This window comes from Microcaecilia unicolor, chromosome 8, assembly GCF_901765095.1.
Source record: "Microcaecilia unicolor chromosome 8, aMicUni1.1, whole genome shotgun sequence".
NCBI classification, from domain to species: Eukaryota; Metazoa; Chordata; class Amphibia; order Gymnophiona; family Siphonopidae; genus Microcaecilia; species Microcaecilia unicolor.
The window spans coordinates 130,997,215-131,016,144 of NC_044038.1; the positions used below are offsets into that span (position 1 = coordinate 130,997,215).

Consider the following 18,930-nt stretch of genomic DNA (forward strand, 5'->3'; position numbering starts at 1 on the left):
GGGGAGGGCAGGGCAGAGGACAATCGCTGGACATGGAGGGGAGGGCAGAATCACGGGAAACGGAGGGGAGGGCAGGGCAGGGGAGAATCGCGGGACACGGAGGGGAGGGCAGAGGAGAATCGCTGGACATGGAAGGGAGGCTACAATCCTGGCGATATAGGGGAGGGCAGGGCAGAGGAGAATCGCTGGACAGGGAGGGGAGAGCAGAATCGCGGGACATGGAGGGGACGGCAGGGCAGAGGAGAATCGCTGGAAATGGAGGGGAGGCCAGAATCGCAGGACATGGAGGGGACGGCAGGGCAGAGGAGAATCGCTGCACATGGAGGGGAGGTCAGAATCGCGGGACATGGAGGGGAGGGGATGGGAGGATCGCCTGGACATGGAGGGGAGCGGCAGGGGGGAGAGAGGAGAAATCGCTTAAATGAGAGCCTTCCTTGGGCCAGTTTCATTTTTGACGAACGGGCTTTGCTGCACTAGTGTTTTATAAGGTACTCCAAGGAACTGACTAGTTAACATCATGTGGCAATCACACCATCCCTGAGATGAGTGTTCCTACATCTCTTATATCGGTGCTATCCCAATCCATCCTAGGATCCTGAAAACTGCTAGGAATTTGAATGACATTTTCCGGTGGAAAACCAATCAGGCTTATTTTCAAAAGAGGATGCCCTATTTCGACACAAATGGAAGATGGGCGTCCTTCTCACAGGGTCACCCAAATCTGGCATAATCGGAAAACCGAATTTTGGGCCTACCCCAACTGCTTTCCGTCGCTGGATGACCAAAGTTAACGGGGGGCATGTCGGAGGCGTAGCGAAGGCAGCACTTGGGCATGCCTAACACATAGGCATCCTCGACCCATAATGGAAAAAAAGGGCGTCCCTGAAGAGCACTTGGATGACTTTGACCTGGTCTTGTTTTTCTTACTACCAAACCACAAAAAGTTGCCCGAATTTGACCAGATGCCACCAGAGGGTGAATTTGGGAGTTGACCTCCCCTTATATCTCCCCAGTGGTCACTAACCCCCTCCACTCTCAAAAAATATCATTAAACCTCTTTTGTGCCAGCCTCTAAGCCTGCGTCAAATGTCATACTCAGGTCCATCGCAGCAGTGTGCTGGTCCCTGGAGCAGTTGTAGTGGGTGCAGTGCACTTCAGGCAGGCGGACACAGGCCCATCTCCCCCACCTGTTACATTGTGGTGGTAATATGAGCCCTCCAAAACCCCTGTACCCACATCTAGGTGCCCCCCTCACCTGTAAGGGCTATGTAGTGGTTGTGTACAGTAGTGGGTAGTGGGTTTTGGGGGGCTCCGCACAAGGTAAGGGAGCTATGTACCTGGGAGCAATTTGTGACGTTCACTGCAGTGCCCCTAGGGTGCCCAGTTGGTCTCCTGGCATGTGAGGGGGACCAGTGCACTACGAATGCTGGCTCCTCCCACAACCAAAAGGCTTTGCATTTGGTAATTTCTGAGATGGGCGTCCTTGGTTTCCATTATCGCCAAAAATCAGAAACGACCAAGTCTAGGGACAACCTAAATTTCAGGGCTGTCCACGACCGTATTATCGAAACGAAAGATGGACGTCCCATCTTGTTTTGATATACGGGTTTCCCACCTCCTTCGCCGGGACGTTTGCGAGGACATCCTCAGCAAAACTTGGGCGTCCCTTTCAATTATGCCCCTCAATGTGTCAAATACAAATTTGAATTAAAGGTCTCAGAAAATCACAAGCACGTACTTTTGTTTATCCCATACATCATTATTTCCACTGAGGAAATAAAAAATTATTTGGTATAATTATTTTTGTATGCTCTTCCCTACGTTTGAATTTTTCTTTGTTTTTAAGTTTGTTATTTATGTTTCTGTACGTATGCAATTTTTTTCTATTTGAGCTGTAAAAAACCCCAAAGCAGATCGTGATACCAATCTGCCACTTCCGCCATTACTTCATGCAAAGAGCTGTCTATATTAGCCATGGTCGCCTTAGCTGTACCCATTTCCCCAATCTGCTTGGCATGTTTGCCTATTTAAATCCCCATCAGGGTCATCAACCAGAACACACCGAATTTAATGCGTTTCTTCACCACCTCAGCCCCTAACCTCCATTATTTTTTCAGAATAAACGTCACCTCTTGTTGGTATATACAATAATTCACCATCAGAGCCAACGCACTATTTTCTGGGAATTGTAGTTCTTGGAGCGCCATTTTGGTCGGTAAACAACGGCCCCTCTCTAACCGCATGAACTACCAGTCCCACCATACTGCTGGGCGATGAATCGGGGCGCGGGGAGGGTCTGTTTGGAGTTCGGGGAAGCAGCGGAGACGTTCCCCGTGGTGCTGAGTATTTGGGGGGGTTTCTAGCGTTGGTGGGTTCAGCCACAGGGGCTACGGCGACGGAGGCAGCGCGAGGGAGAGACGGACGGCACGAGCTGCACTAGGCCGCGTTGCCGGGCTCGAGCGGTGGGGAGGCGCCTCCCGGCAGTCGCAGCCTTTTCCTCCTCCTCAGTTGCCATTTTCCCTGGCGATTGCAGCTTCCCCATTCCAACCGCCTTTCCGGCACCGGACACCATCACCCGCCGTCTGAGAGCTCGCGCGAATCACTGTCGGTAGGAAGATGAGATTTAAGGATGCCAAAAAACCCTGTCAGCGCATTGTCTCTTTCTGCAGAGGGGGGGCGGCCGTGGCTTTGTGCTCGGCTGCGTAGTAGTTTTCTGTTATAGTTCGCTATTCTTGGGTTTTTTCTATTGAAAATAGGCATTCTTTAAATGTTGAAGCCCTCGCTTAGAATCACCCCTGGTTATATTTCACTGATTTAAATTATTTGCACTCACCCGATAATTATATTGGGTGAGAGCAAAGGTCCATCTTGCCCATCATCCGGTGGGTTTTCAGGAAGTGCATAGGAATCGGCACGGATAGCGATGCCTATTATTGCAGTTTTTAACACAGACTATAAGTTGGTCCTAGAGGACCCCTAACCCATCTAAAGACATCCATAATGCATTTGCAAACCTGGCTCATGGAAATCCTGGCAATCAGATTGATAAAGGGCACTCTGGAAGCGACTTGAAAACACTGTTCTAGCGCCATATAGGAGGCTATCAACCTGTCATAAGTCATTTTACACGTGAAAATTAGGTCTCGACCTATGTGCAGAGCAAGCAGGCATTTATTTGTAGAGTAGGTTGTTTTTGGGGGGGGGGGGGGGGCATGGGCAAAGTTGAGTAGATGTAACTTGACCATAGTGTGCATCACTGACTCACATTACCTATGGATATGACAGTAATCAGATCATATTTCTCACCTGGCATCTAGTTCAATCATTGCTTTTAACTCAGTTTGATTACTGCAATTCCAACTCTACTGCATTTAAGGAGGGACTGCAAACTGCCCACAATACTACAGCTAAGCTTGCCCTCAATGTAATGCATTTTGATACAGCCACTTCATTATTATTCAAGCTGCACTGGCTGCCCATTAAAGCCAGGGCTATTCTTAAATTGTGTGTCCTTGTCTTTCAAATGTTATATGCTTGACACGACACCGGATTACATGCAACCCTTAATAACTATTCCCTTATGCAGTATATACTCTGATTCTAGGGACTACCCTTAGACTTACCTCCAGATTCCAAGAGGAATGGCTATAAGTCAGTTCACTCTGCTGACTTAGATCCAAGGCTGCCAATGGCAATCAAGGGTCAGACTGATTACTTACCAAAAGATTGAAAACTTTCCTTTTTGAGAGGTTTCAACCCATTGATGGAGTTTGTTAGATTGAACTGGCCATCAATGGTTATTATTTAGTTTTTATTTGTATCTTATTTGTGCTACTTTTGTTTATGGTATTGTAAACCTTGCCTGGTATTGTAAGCCACATTGAACTAGCACGCGCTTACCACAGCTTAAAATGGTTTACTGCAGGATGCGCTCAGGTATCCCGCAGAAGTTCCAAATGGTTTGCGCTATTTCTTGGCACTAATAATTTTTTGTATTCATTTTGGCGGACGGGAGCGTATCCGTAGGTGGAGATGGGCATTCTTGTGCTGATTAGTTACTGCAGCTACATTACTGCACTTTTAACTTGTTAACGCAGGATTACCGTGTGAGCTCTTACCTCCAACAAAATAGGTGTTGGTAAGTGCACGGGTGGTAATTTTGGTTTTATGACTGCATGCTAATGGAAACTTTAGAGCCTTTAAATATAACCAAATCTCCACCTACATCAATGAATTATTCATAGCAAGCGGAGGAAAAGCCCTCAGAACACCCAGGCATAATAACAGGTATAAAAATCTACAATCTAATACATGCTATGAATGATTGATTGATGTGGGTGGAGATTTGGTTATATTTGCAGTGTTTGGAGTAGTTCACCTTCACCAGTTTAAGAGCATGGCCATTAAAATTGACTTTATTTTGGCTTCAGTAAAAATGGCATTAGCATGTGAGGAAAATGCCATGTAAGGGTGTGCTAAGACCACTTTTAACCATAGCTTAGTAAAAGGACCCCATAATTGTTAGAGAAATAGCTACATTAATTTTTATTTTATTAACTTTTTTATACAGTTATTGTAATTGCAGTATTGAGTAAATCATTGTGTGGCTCCACTTTTTAAGTGTAAACCATTCTGAACTTTGCAATGTGTTATAAATGTCAAAATTATACAATGAGAATCTAGACATTTTGAAATCAGAATGACATTTCCATTGTACGATAATAGTTTTAAGTTTATTAAAATTTTAATATTGTCAATTGGCAAAACCATCAATTGCAGTTTACATCCATGGCACAATCTCTATTTTCTGTGCGCTGCCAGCCCCCATAGCACTCTTACTTTGCTCTGTCCCTGTCATCCCTATGACATACTCAAATCAAATATTGGGAAACTTCAGCAAAAGCCACTTTGACAAATCAAAATATCTATAGCTGAAGAAAAGGTGTTCATAACAAAATAAATAAGGCTTTGACATCCTGATTTCATATGGCGCCATTTTTTTGGCCATTAGCATCAAGACTTGAATAATATGAGTCTGCTTGTTCACTGATTTCATCAAGTTTGCAAGTATCGCACTTAGTTCCCCTGATGAATCTTGGTTCAGTGAAATGGAGATACCAGTTGGGATTTTATCTTTAAGTTAAGGGCTTCCTTTTATGATTAATTAGATGATATTTTTGTTATTTTTGTGCACATATATGATTAAAATATGAAGGAGGTTTTTTTAAGACCAGTGATAAGAACAGTCTCTCATAGATTTTGGTGACATGAGATATGACAGATAACCATTATATGGACTTTTGAGGTCTTTTTCCTCCTTCTTATTACTATTTTTAGTTTATTTTGTGATCAACATCTTCAGCTATAGATATTTTGTTTTATCCTTATGACATAGTCAGCCACCGGCATCAGCTGCTCTGCTCACATTCTCTGTCCTTTCCCCACAGAGATTGTACTGCAAGTGGAGGAGGAAGTGAATGGCTGCACTTGGGCCGTTTCCTCCTGCTGTGCCTCCTAGGCCTGACTTTATTTGAACTGTTATACATCTTTTCTTAAATACCTTGTTGACATAAGCCACACATACCAGTGCCAGTATAGGTCTTGCAATAGCAAATGCTGGTGCCCATAACTGTCTTGCAGTAATAAAGTTTACAAACATCTGCTTATTTTAATAACCTCCTTTGAATTAAAATGCTTGTTGAAAAAAGTGGGGTTTCATTCAAAAGTTTTCTGAAGGCTAAGAAAATGGTAATCTTCCTGATTTCATAAGGCAAAGCACTCAACAATGTTGATCCTGCTACATAAAATATAGAAATTCGATATTCCTTTAACCAAGCTTGTTTAAATGTAGGAATCTGTCTTTAAGGTGCCCTTTTACTAAGCCGTGTAAGCGTCTACGTGCACCCAACATGAGCCAAAATGGAGTTACTGCCCGGCTACCTCGTGGCTCTTGTGGTAATTTCATTTTTGGTGTGCGTCTGAAAAATAATGTTTATTTTCGGACGCGCACCAAGTGACAGACGTGCGTAGGTCATTACCGCCCGGTTACCGTGTGAGACTTTACCGCTAGGTCAGTGGCTGGCGGTAAGGTCTCTGACCCAAAATGGATGCGTGACAATTTTCATTTGGCTTCACGTCCATTTTTGGCAAAAATTTTAAAAAGGCGTTGTTTACAGGTGCTTTGAAAAATGATTCTGTGTGCGCCCAAACACGCGTCTACACTACCACAGGCCATTTTTCAGCATGCCTTTGTAAAAGGGCCCCTAAATGTTGTACCAGTCTGACTTTGTAAAAAAAAAAAAAACAAAACAGTTTTGATATAAATGTGAATGCATGGAAAGAGAAGAATCCAACAATATCCTTGGAGGCTCATTTTTCAAAGCACATAGACTTACAAAGAGGGGCATTTTCGTTATGACATCTAAATCCGAGTTTGGCATTTGCACAAAATGTCCAAAATCCAAATAGAAAAGAAGGTCATTTTTAGTCTTTTTTTTTTTTTTTTTAAAAATACTGTTTCGAACAAGGTTTTGTGCTTTGGTTGTTTTTTTTTTTTTCGGCCCATTTTTGAAAAAAAATTGCCTTGAATAAATTCATGCCATTGGGATGTAGAAGGAGCCAGCATTTTTAGTAGACTGGTCCCCCAGACATTCTAGGAGAGCAGTGGGGCACCCTAGAGGGCACTTCTGTGCACATCATAAAAAATGTTTCCAGTACACATCTCACCTTTGCTCCCTTATCTTGTCTCCTCTTTTTTTTTTTCTTTATTTATAATTTTAAATTATATACATTCAAGGATATACCTTGTACAGAAATTCAGGTAGGAATCAAAAACTTATTATTCCAAAAAGTTCACATAACTAGCTTTTGCTGAAAATTATTTAAGAATGGAATAATTAAAGAGAATATAAACATAAGATAATTATAACCTTTCTTAGACCACAATTATAAACAGAGGGGGAGAAAAGTGTTAGAGAAGATTGAATACAAGCAATTTTCAAAATAGAAATTCTGGCTACATTTTCCTCCAGGTACTGAACAGCTCTTTTTTTCCTGTTGAAATGCCCCATAAACGTAAGGGAGCTCTGAGGATAGTGCCTCCACCTACCTCAACTCCCTCTTCGGTTCAAACATCGCTGGAGCGTTTTTTCCCCGGTGCTCCTAGGATTCGGGGAGAGGATCCCGATGTGGGGAGGTCCGGAGAAGCGGAAGCCCCACTGGGAGAGGAAGTCTCCCTATCGCCACCATCGTTCTCACTGATCCCTCCCAGCCCGATGTTGAGAGCGGCCCTGGTGGGAAACCCCGACGACCCGGAAGGCGTGCCGAAAGGAGTTTCCAGTGAGGACCCAGAGGCGCAGGCAACGACTCGGGGAGCCAGGGGGAATATCTCCCCTATGGCACAAGTTTGAGGACTTAAAAAAGACTGTAGACTCTGTTAAAGATGATATAACTACACAAGTTAAATCGATACAGAAAGAGGTTGATGCCTTGAATGCCTTTAAGATCACGGCTATGAAAGACTCTACAAATATGAGGCTAAAAATTGAGCAAATTGAAAATTTTAATTGGCGCCTCAATCTCCGACTCTTAAATTTTCCACTGATAGCAGGGGTATCTCTGGCTGATACCTTTAAGAAATACCTGATAGAAATTCTCCATTTTCCTTCAGAGGGTGTACCCCCGCTAAACAAAATATATTATATTCTCAAAAATAGAGAAGGAGTGCAAGGCCCTGAAGAAGATAACCTAAACTTACAAAATATTTCTGATATATTGGAACAATCCTCAGACATTATAACTAACAGAGTCACAACGATTGTATCTTTGGTATTTGAGCAGGACTATAATGCTATTTTAAAGCTTTATTTCAGAAATATGAATGCTCAATTCTATGGTTCTAAAATATGGATTTATCCTGACATCACCAAGGCTACACAACAAAAAAGGAAATTATTTCTGACATTAAAACAAAACACTATAGATATAGGAGCTTCTTTTTTTCTTGCCTACCCATGCAAGTGTGTGGTGAGGCTGGGACAAACTAAATACATCTTTTTTACACCGGAACAACTAAAATCGTTTGTAGAGATGAAACAAGTGAAGTGAAAGTATCTTGTCTCCTGAGTCCTCCCAAACCTACTACCTTTCACTGTACACCACTACAATAGCCCTTATGGGTAAAGGGGGAACAGGGTTTTGGTGTTTTTGGCAGGGGTCACAGTTTCCACCACAAGTGTGACAGGTAGAGGGAGATAGGGACCTGAGTCCCCCACTACATAGTGCACTGCACCAACCACTATACTACACCAGGGACCTGCATGCTGCTTTAATAGACTTGACTTTAACATCTTAAGTTGTCATAGAGGCTGGTAAGTCATATATTTATTCACATTTTTGGGGGGTGGGAGGGGGTTCAGTGACCACTGGGGGGTTATTGGGAGGTACCTCTTTATGCCTTATTTGTTAAAAACAGGTCTAGCTCAAAACGTCTTAGTTTTAGTCCTGGACAGTTTTGTTCCGTTCCATTATGGCTAAAAAAATGTCCAAGTCTTACAAATGCCCAAATCCCGGCCTTAACACGTCCCTTTGAGATTTCGTCGCACTGAAGAAGAGCAGCATAGAAAAATCTCTGAAAAATAGGTTTTGAAAATACTGATTTGGACGTTTTTGTGAGAACTTCCAAGTTCTGCTTTATGCCACTTTTTAGACATTTTTCTCTTTCAAAAATGAGCCCCAAAGTCAACTTTGCAAGTCTATGTGCTTTGAAAAAGCGCACCCTAGACAACGCAGTTAATGCAAAATTGGAATACTAACACAATCAAATGTTAGATTCTCTGGAACAATGGTTGACTTAGTACAGACCAAAAATACAATTTGATTTTTCTCCTAATAGCCACGCCCAGGTCACAGTCTCGGGACCATACCTGGTTGAGCTCGGAGCTTGGTTCCGCAGGCCCCGGTCGAAGGGAAAGGGACTTGACATACTGCCTTTTTGTGGTTACAATCAAAGCGGTTTGCATATTATATACAGGTACTTACTTTGCACCTGGGGCAATGGAGGGTTAAGTGACTTTCCCAGAGTCTCAAGAAGGTGCAGTGGAAATTGAACCCAATTCCCCAGGTTCTCAGGTTTCTTCACTAACCACAAGGCTACTCCTTCTCCTCCTTGTACTTCTTAATGCCACTGTGCAAGGCTTTGGCTCTGTCCTGTTGGGCCTTGCCTGAGGGAGTGCAGGTCCCCATCCCCCTGTGCCTCTTTCCAGTTCACCCTGTTTGGGTGTACTTCCCCCCCCCCCCCCCCAAATGTAATTCAATTAGCCTGGCTGGCATAGATGCTGGAGCCCTGGACCAAGGTAGGCCGAGGCAGTCAGGCAGGCCAGAACGCGTTTGCCATAGGGTAGGGCATGTTTTCGACACATATTACACAGCCTTAGGAGCTAGCATCTGAGCAGGCGTAATGGATTATTTTTATAGTGAATAAATGTGGCTCATTCAGTGTGTGTGCGTTCTCTCAGTGAGCATTTTATATGTGCTGTTCCCTTCTCCCTCCACCCCCCACCTTCAGCTCAAATGGATACACTGCTCTCACATACTGTTCCTGTCAGGGCAGTTTGGCTTTGGAATCCTCTCTTCTCTCTCAATGCACTCAGGCAGTGAGAGAGAAAAAAATCCCTGGTCATGTAAAGGGCTTTCTCGTTCCTGTCCACCCCGTGCCCCTCAACAGCGCAGGTCCCGGTGGGTCCCCAGTAGTTTTTTGGCTCCAGAGATTGACCCGGTTGGTTAAACAGGCCTTGTATAGGTCCCTTCTTGGGATCTAATCCTAGCCCCAACCTTCATCTTGTTGGTGGAGGGAGGGTGGCCTGAGGGGATCACGGTGGGCCCCATTTTGGGGTCTCAGCACTGTGGAATGTATTGGGCTCTTTGGAGGGAGCAGAGGAGGACTTGGAGGTAACATAGTAAGTGACAGCAGAAAAAGACCTGTACGGTCCATCCAGTCTGCCCAACAAGATAAACTCATATGTGCTACTTTATATGTATACCAGACCTTGATTTGTATCTGCCATTTTCAGGGCACAGACCGTAGAAGTCTGCCCAGCACTAGCCCCGCCTCCTAACCACCGGTGCTGCCACCCAATCTCTGCTAAGCTTCTGAGGATCCATTTCTTCTGAATAGGATTAGTCCCCCGTGGACTCCAGTTCTGAGGACCCTCCCTGTTGGGACGCTGTGGAAGAGCAGTCCCTAGGGTTCTGGCTCTTTTGTCATGAAGAGCTGTCTCATCTCTTAGACAAAGTCATGGGGGCCTTGGCTGTGCTTAAGTCTCCTGCAGTGGACCCCTCGGGTCCCTGAAAAGTTTTCTTCTCCTTAAGGTCCTCATCTGCTTGATGAGGGCAGAGTGGAAATACCCGAATGGTCCCCTTGAGATTGTTCCTCATCTCTGTGCCTTCACTCAGTAGGTTGAGAAGTGTTGAATTTTCTTGAGGATAGATACCCTGGTAGATGTGGGAAAAAAGAACCCGAATTATATCTACGTCATGCAAGGTTCCACGTTAGGAGTTACGGACCAAGAAAGGGATCTGGGTGTCGTCATCGATAATACACTGAAACCTTCTGCTCAGTGTGCTGCTGCGGCTCGGAAAGCAAATAGAATGTTGGGTATTATTAGGAAAGGTATGGAAAACAGGTGTGAGGATGTTATAATGCCGTTATATCGCTCCATGGTACGACCGCACCTTGAGTATTGTGTTTAGTTCTGGTCGCCGCATCTCAAGAAGATATTGTGGAATTGGAAAGGTGCAGCGAAGGGCGACTAAAATGATAGCGGGGAAGGGACGACTTCCCTATGAAGAAAGACTAAGGAGGCTAGGGCTTTTCAGCTTGGAGAAGAGACGGTTGAGGGGAGACATGATAGAGGTATATAAAATAATGAGTGGAGTGGAACAGGTGAATGTGAAGCGTCTGTTCACTCTTTCCAAAAATACTAGGACTAGGGGGCATGCGATGAAACTACAGTGTAGTAAATTTAAAACAAATATAGTAACATAGTAGATGACGGCAGAAAAAGGCCTGCACGGTCCATCCAGTCTGCCCAACAAGACAACTCATGTGTGCTACTTTTTGTGTATACCCTACTTTGATTTGTACCTATGCTCTTCAGGGCACAGACCGTTTAAGTCTGCCCAGCACTATGGTTCTGGCTTTGCCACTGGGTGTGGCTACAGTTTCCAAGAAGCTTTAGAGTCAGCTGCCCCTCGGAGGCACTTGTTCTTTGGTGATGACTTGAAGAAGTTGGTGAAGGATATGTGGGCGGCATGGTTCTTCATCTCCCTAAGCTGCACAAGGGTGCACAGCGATCCTTGGCTTCAAGGGGGGGGGGGGGGGCCGCTTCAGGTCCTCTTAGCGCCCTTTGGCCCAGGAGGGGAACAAAGTAGGTCCTTCAGGCAAGGTTCCTTTTGAAGCCCCAAGTGAGCTGGTCCTTCAGGTGGTACCGCAGCCACTTGGCCTGCCCAATGACTGTGTGCTAGGCCCCTCGTTTCTGGTGGAAGGCAGGCTGTTTCTCTCTTCTGTAATGAGTGAGTCTACATCACCTCAGATCAAGGGGATCTGGAGGTTGTTGAGGTACTCCATGGAGTTTGCCCCATTCTGTATGCCTTCATGACCTCTACCTGTGGCTCGTTTCAGCTCTAAAGTGCCAGGCTGTTGTTGTTACCCTTCAGCAGTTTTGTGATACAGGACTGGTAGAATCAGTTCTGCCAGCCTGGACAGGTATTCCATCTATTTTGATGGTCCCGAAGAGAGGCTGTTCCTTTCTTCCTATGCTGGACCTCAAGGGGGTGAATACATGTCTGCAACTCCAGCGCATTTGAATGGAAACTCTTGTCATCGCCTTGGTGCAGCCGGGGGAGTTAACTTCCCTGGACCTCACGGAGGCCTACCTCCACTTCCCCATTGTGTTTCTTCACAAGAGAAATCTGTGCTTCTGTGTGTTGGGCAGCACGTTTGGTTTCGGGCCTTCCCTTTGGCTGGGCTAAGGTGCCCTGCACGTTTTACAAGGTGATGGAAGTGGTGGCTGCGTACTTCCGGTGTTAGGGTACTCGACTTCATCCCCGTCTAGACATCTGGCTGTTTCTTGCCGATTTGGCTTTGGAGGCCAGGTTGGCTTCCTCATAGGTCATTTCCCTACTGGAATCCCTGAACCAGTCCAAGAGCTGTTTGACCCTGTCTCAGTCTCTGGAGTATCTCTGGATCCATTTTGACATTGCAGTAGGGATGGTTTATCTTCAGGACGAGTGGGCAAAGAAGCTCTGGGCATTGTTGCGCCGGTTATGTGATCTATAGCTCACAGTTTAGGATTACTTGCGGCTCTTGGATTCCATGGCTGCGACTCTGGAGGTGGTGCTTTGAGAGAAGGTTCACATTCGTCTGCTACAGCAAGCCCTGTTGTCCTGGTGGGCACTGCCCTCTCAGGACATCCATTGTTCTCTCCCACTCAGGACTTCGTTGTTCTCCCCCACTCACATCCAGGGTGAGGATCAGTCTGGTGTGGTGATGTGAGACTCCTTGGTTGGGGAGCTCACAATCTTCAGCATGTGGCATAGGGCACCAGTCAAGCCAGGATGTATCCTGGTACATCGGGGAGACCCTGGTGGTCCATCTGGCTCTATAAGAGTTTTGGCCACCCTTGGCAGGGAAAGCGGTTAGAGTGCAGTTGGATAATGCCATGGCAGTGGCATACATCAACACGCAGGGCAGAACCAGAAGTCTGGCGGTGGCCCTGGTGGAAGAATCTCTGTTGATGGGCAGAGATGCATCTGCAGGCTCACTCAGCTGTCCAGTTTGCAGGCAAAGACAATATGCAGACGGACTTTCTCAGTCACTCTCTCCTGGATCCAGGAAAGTGGGAGCTGGGGATTCAGGCCTTCCATCTCCTTGTAGACCACTGGGGGCCTCCTCGGTTTGACTTGATGGCATTCAGAGCCAATGTGAAGGGAGAGGGACCCGTCCTCTTACAGGATAGATGCCCTGGTATATCCCTGGTATTGGACACCCCCCCAAATCTACTTACATGACCTCTCATTGGTCGCTTGTTGCGCAGGATTGAGCATCATCCTCATTTGGTCTTGCTGGTGGTGTCAGATTGGTCTTGCAGATCTTCAGCGTTTGCTGGTGGAGGACCCGCTTCTGCTACCCAGGGGTTGGGATCTGCTCCAGTGAGGGCCAGTAGAGAAGATCCAGATCCCTTTTTGGCTTACAGCATGGCTATTGAGAGGCGATGATTAGAGAAATGCGGGGTTTCCCCTGAAGTGCTTTCTACCCTGCTTCGCTCCCAGGAAGTCCTCTACGTCCTTGGCTTATGTCATGGTCTGGTGTATGTTTGAATCCTTGTGCAGGGAATAGTCCCTGTCTCCCTGGAGGGCTCAGGTTTCTGATGTTTGTTTTGGGTTTTCTGCAGCAGAGACTGAAAAGGTGCTGGCATTGAGTTGCATGAGGGTTGAGTTGGCTGCGTTGTTCAGCTTTCGGTGGAAGGGGAAGTGCATCTTTCTGGCTTTGTTTAGAGAAGTAGCTCAGGCTAGATGGACCATTGGTCTCCTTTAGATTGTAAGCTCCTTTGAGCAGAGACTGTCCTTCTTTGTTAAATTGTACAGCGCTGCGTAACCCTTGTAGCGCTTTAGGGTTTCTTTCATTATTAAATTTTAACTGCCAGACCTTCGACCATTCTTCTAAGGTTCAGAGATCCCTTCTCATCTTTTCTACTCCCTCCAGGGTATCCACTCTATTGGCTATCTTCATGTCATCCACAAAAAGGCAAACCTTTCCTTCCAACCCTTCAGCAATATCTCTCACAAATATATTAAACAAATGGGCCCCAGCACTGACCTCTGAGGAATACCACTGCTCACCATCCTTTCCTCCGAGCGGATTCCATTTAGCACTACCCTCTGCCACCTGTCGGTCAACCAGTTTTCTATCCAGTTCACCACTTTCGGTCCTAAGTTCAGCCCTTTCAGCTTAATCATGATTCTTCTGTGGGGGACTGTATCAGAGGCTTTGCTGAAATCCAAGTAGATTACATCTAGCGCACGGCCTTCATCCATTTCTTTTGTCACCCAGTCAAAGAAGTCAATGAGATTCGTTTGGCAGAGTTCTTTGACTGGGTGACAAAAGAAATGGATGATCCCATTGATTCAGTTCCGTGAAGCTTATGCTAAGAAAGGAGAGATTGTTTTACCTGATGATTTCTTTTTTTTTTTCTTTTAGTCAGTGACACTGTTATGAAGTGCTGCCCTTGGAAGATCTCGGTCCGGTACTTTGGATGTGCTCTGTACTTCAAAAGAAGAAAAAAAACAAAAAGAGAACTTCATTTTGTGATTGGCAGTCATAAGGGTTCCCATGATATAACTAGGAGAAAGGGTCCACACCGTATACAAGAACACACAACATACAACACAAGAGGCCAAATAGACTCGGAAACATTCTGGCAACAGATGTACAGTAATGAATGGACAGCACAAACGGACTCTACATACTATCTCTTAGATTGGGATAAAAGATGCAAAAACATATTAGACAAAATAGCACCCTTACAAAATAGCACCCTTACAAACAAGAACATCATAACTGGATACCATGGTACAATGAAGAACTGAAAAAACTAAAAACACAATCCAGGAAGCTCGAACGAGCAAGGAAAAAATTAAGGTGCACAAACACTCAAAGCATGGAAACAAATTCAAAGAAAATACAAATACGCAATGTCAGGCATGCCAAGTGGAGATGTGAGCCCTTGTGCCCGATGGAGGAAGAATTCCCACAGAGCTGTCGGCCAACCCCGAGTTCCCCCTGTGTCTCCCTCCGTTCCCCAGGGTTTGAGCCCCCAGGTGCGGGAAGCCAACAGCAAGAAGAACTGAGTCCAGAACAAAGTCCACGGGGCACAGCCAGGCAGCGGGCAAAGAAGGTCCAGGAACAAATGGTGGTCAATACCAGGCAGCAGACCGTAGAAAATCCAGGAACAGGCAAAGGTCAAAACCGGGCAGCAGATAGAAGCAAATCCAGAATCGGGTGAAGGTCAATACCAGGCAGCAATCAGTAGAAACTCCAGGATCAGGCAAAGGTCAATACCAGGCAGCAGACAGAAGCAAGTCCAGAATCAGGCAAAGGTCAATACCAGGCAGCAATCAGTAGAAAATCCAGGATCAGGGAAAGGTCAATACCAGACAGCAAACAGAAGAAGAACCAGAAGCACTGCAACTACTCAGAGAACTGAATAGAAGCCGAAGCGTGGGAGGACTGGTGGCCTGGCTTTAAATAGTGCAGGAATTAGGCCCAAACATGCACAGCTCTCTTCAAGATGGCTGCCCTCAAGCCCAAACATGGGCTTCCTTCCTGTGGCTGCCCAACACCAAGATGGCCGCCCCAACCTAAGACGCCCACCTCTGAGATGGCCGCCCTCTCTCGGATATGCCCAAATCCAAGATGGCCACCATCTCCTCAGATGCCCATACCTTGCGCAAGCAGGGAACATGACACGCAATAAGACAAGCCAAAAGGTCATACTACAAAACCAAAATAGGGCTTGACTACAAAGACACGAAAAAATTATACCAACTCGTGAACAAATTACTAGACACCACCGTGGTCACCACAACCAACACAAATACCCCATCTGCAGACACACTTGCCAAATACTTCAGTGAAAAAATTGTAAATCTACGCAACACGCTACCTCAGAACATCACCGACATCGATAACTTCTTCAAGTGTATGGACCCAATCCCCAACGAATACCCAGCGGACAGACTGGACAACCTTCGCTTCCTTCACAGCTGAAACAGTCAACCAAGTGATTAATAGGTTCTCCAAGACTCACTGTAAATTGGACATCTGCCCCAGTTACCTATTAAAATCTGCTCCCCACCGCTTCATAGTAGACCTCACATCCCACTTAAACTACAGGCTTCAACATGGTCTCTTCCCAAAGGAAAACGGCAACATCCTACTCACCCCAATACCAAAAGATACCAAGAAAAAAACAGACGATATCACCAACTACCGACCAGTAGCATCAATTTTACTGGTAGTGAAACTGGTGGAAAGCATGGTAACCAAACAACTTACCGACTACATAAACAAATTCACAATACTACACGAATCACAATCAGGATTTCGCTCCAACCACAGCACCGAAACAGTACTAATCACTCTCATAGCCAAATTCAAACAAGAAATAGCAACAGGCAAAAGCGTACTTCTCCTACAATTCGACATGTCTAGTGCGTTCGACATGGTAAACCACAATATATTACTAAGCATCCTAGAATACTTCGGGATTGGTGGAAGTGTACTTAGCTGGATCAAGAGTTTCCTAACCACTTTGTCCTTGCTTTCCTAGAACATATCAAGTGAAATCAAACTCGAACATATCAACACCATGGAAAACAGACTGTGGAGTACCTCAAGGATCACCACTATCACCGCTCCTTTTCAACCTAATGATGACCCCACTAGCCAAGTCTTTATTCAGTCAAGGCCTTACCCTTTCATATACGCAGACGATGTCACATTATACATCCCTTACAAACATGACCTAACAGAAATCACCAAAGAAATCATACTCAGCTTGAACATCATGAACTCTTGGGCGAATGCATTTCAACTAATACTGAACACAGAAAAAACACACAGGCTCATCCTCTCATCCCAATATAACACGAACAAACCTGCCAACATAACCACCCCTATCTCAGACAGCCTGAAATTTTTCGGAGTTACAATCGACGGAAATCTCACACTAGAGAGCCAAGCAAAAGCTGCAACAAAGAAAATGTGCCACTCTATGTGGAAACTCAAACGAGTGAAACCATTTTTCCCCGAGGGAAATATTTCGCAACTTAGTACAATCTATGGTACTAAGCCACCTAGACTACTGCAACAGAATTTATGTGTGATGCAAAGAACAAATCATAAAGAAACTCCAAACTGCCCAAAACACAGCAGCCAAGCTCATATTTGGAAAAACGAAATTAGAAAGCGCAAAACCCCTACGAGAAAAACTACACTGGCTCCCAATCAGAGAACGTATTGTGTTCACAAAATCATCTACGGTAAAGCCCCGGGATACATGACAGACCTCATAGACCTACCAATCAGAAACACACCAAGATCAACACGAACATACCTAAATCTCCACCACCCAAGCTGCAAAGGACTCAAATACAAATCAACCTACGCATCCAACTTCTCTTATATAAGCACACAACTATGGAACGCATTACCAAACGCCGTGAAAACAACATATGAGCACCTAAACTTCCGGAAACTACTAAAAACTAACCTGTTCAAAAAGGCATACCCTAACGATCCAACTTAAATGCTTCAACTCTGCAACACAACAAAACCAAAGCTTGTACTGGACATAAATGAAATCTTCCTCCTTATGATTCCTCAATCTGTCTGTCACGCATGAACTTTACCACAACCTCACTCTGTATTTGTTCATACCGATATTGGCGATCGCCTCTACGGTACTATGTAAGCCACATTGAGCCTGCAAATAGGTGGGAAAATGTGGGATACAAATGTAATAAATAAATAAATTGCACTGCAGTGGTTGATAGGGCTGAATGCATTACAAAGGGTCCTTCTGCTGCTTGGGCAAATGCATACTGGATTGTTCCAGAGAGCTGCTGATGTCACTAGTTGAATTCAGTTTTCTCTACCTCCTCCTCCTGGTGGGAAGGGATACTTGCTGCTTCGGTACAGTGTCACTGACTAAAGAAAGACATAATTTCTCCTTTTGCTGCTGGAAGAAGCAAATTGCCAAGGATATAGGCAGAAGGCTGCTTTTTCTTTCATTGCAGCTGTTATTGACAAAATCGCACTGGTGAAATGTATTGCTGTTTCACTTGTTTTATATAACTGTTTTTACAAGGTATTATATTTTTCTATATAATTCTTGTTTGTGTGTGAACTACAACTTAAAACAATTCTTTAAGAACTTATGACAAAGTTTGCCTCTACAGTTCTTTCCTATTTCTTGGTTCCTCTTGCTTCTCTGTTTATTGTTTTTTTGTCTCTTCTTCTTTCTTCCACCTCTTGTTCTTCTGTCAGTCTCGGCAGTTTATTAGATCATCATAGAAAATTCTTTGGTAGACGTCTTCAAAACATCTGTCTGCTTTTCTAAAGGGTTAATTTACTGCAGTTGAGCTTTTAATTAGGAACAAAGTTATTATAAAGCCAAGTAGATTGGAGTTCTTTTTGGCTAATAGAAGCTTATGCTAGTGGTTCTAGAAGCATACAGTGAAATCAGATTTGTGAAACAAGGAGTGTGATCACATTAGCCTTTTAGTCTCCAAGAAGATAAATTATGTTGGTGAAGATAAAGTTTCTGTCAATTTTTAAAGATCTATAGGTAGGGCTACCAAATGGGCAACTATATTTTGAGAGATCTAGTTAGTACTGTACAGGTGCAATGGATGTTTGTTCACTGTTGGTCTTTGTTGATACAGGATGTGAACTTCCTGCAGGTTCTGAATGTAATGATCAATGGCTGGCTGGCTGTATAGATGCTGCTATTACTTTTGCATCATGGTGAAAATAATTGGTAAGCTAAGCAGGATACTTATCCTGTTCTTTTTCTGAGCTTACCTGATTGAGTACATCGTGACATAGGGCACATAAACCAGTCCAGGGAAATTATAGCTGTTTTAGACCAGGTACTGTTTGAAACTGCCTGTTAACCTGCTGGCGAGTAAATAATTGTTGTCCATCTTATAGTATTTGTGCTTTCTTTGTTTTTGTTCTTCAGCTTCTCTTTCCACTCCTCTTCAGCCTCTTTCCATCCCTTTTCCCTCCCCCAAGCTCTGTTCCCACTGTTTCATCTCCCTGTCTCTAGCCCAGAGCTTCCCAAATCTGCATGGGAACTACACAACCAA

General features: G+C 44.7%; 1 protein-coding gene across 1 annotated transcript in view; it reads left to right on the top strand.

Moving 5' to 3' along the window:
• Positions 1-2,565: 2,565 nt before the first annotated feature.
• Positions 2,566-18,930, top strand: part of PANK3 (pantothenate kinase 3) — a 146,353-nt gene continuing 129,988 nt past the window's right edge. Inside the window, exon 1 of the mRNA XM_030213020.1 lies at positions 2,566-2,644. Within this exon, the coding sequence (XP_030068880.1) occupies positions 2,617-2,644 (28 nt within the window). The 5' untranslated portion in view covers positions 2,566-2,616. The remainder of the gene's footprint in view (positions 2,645-18,930) is intronic.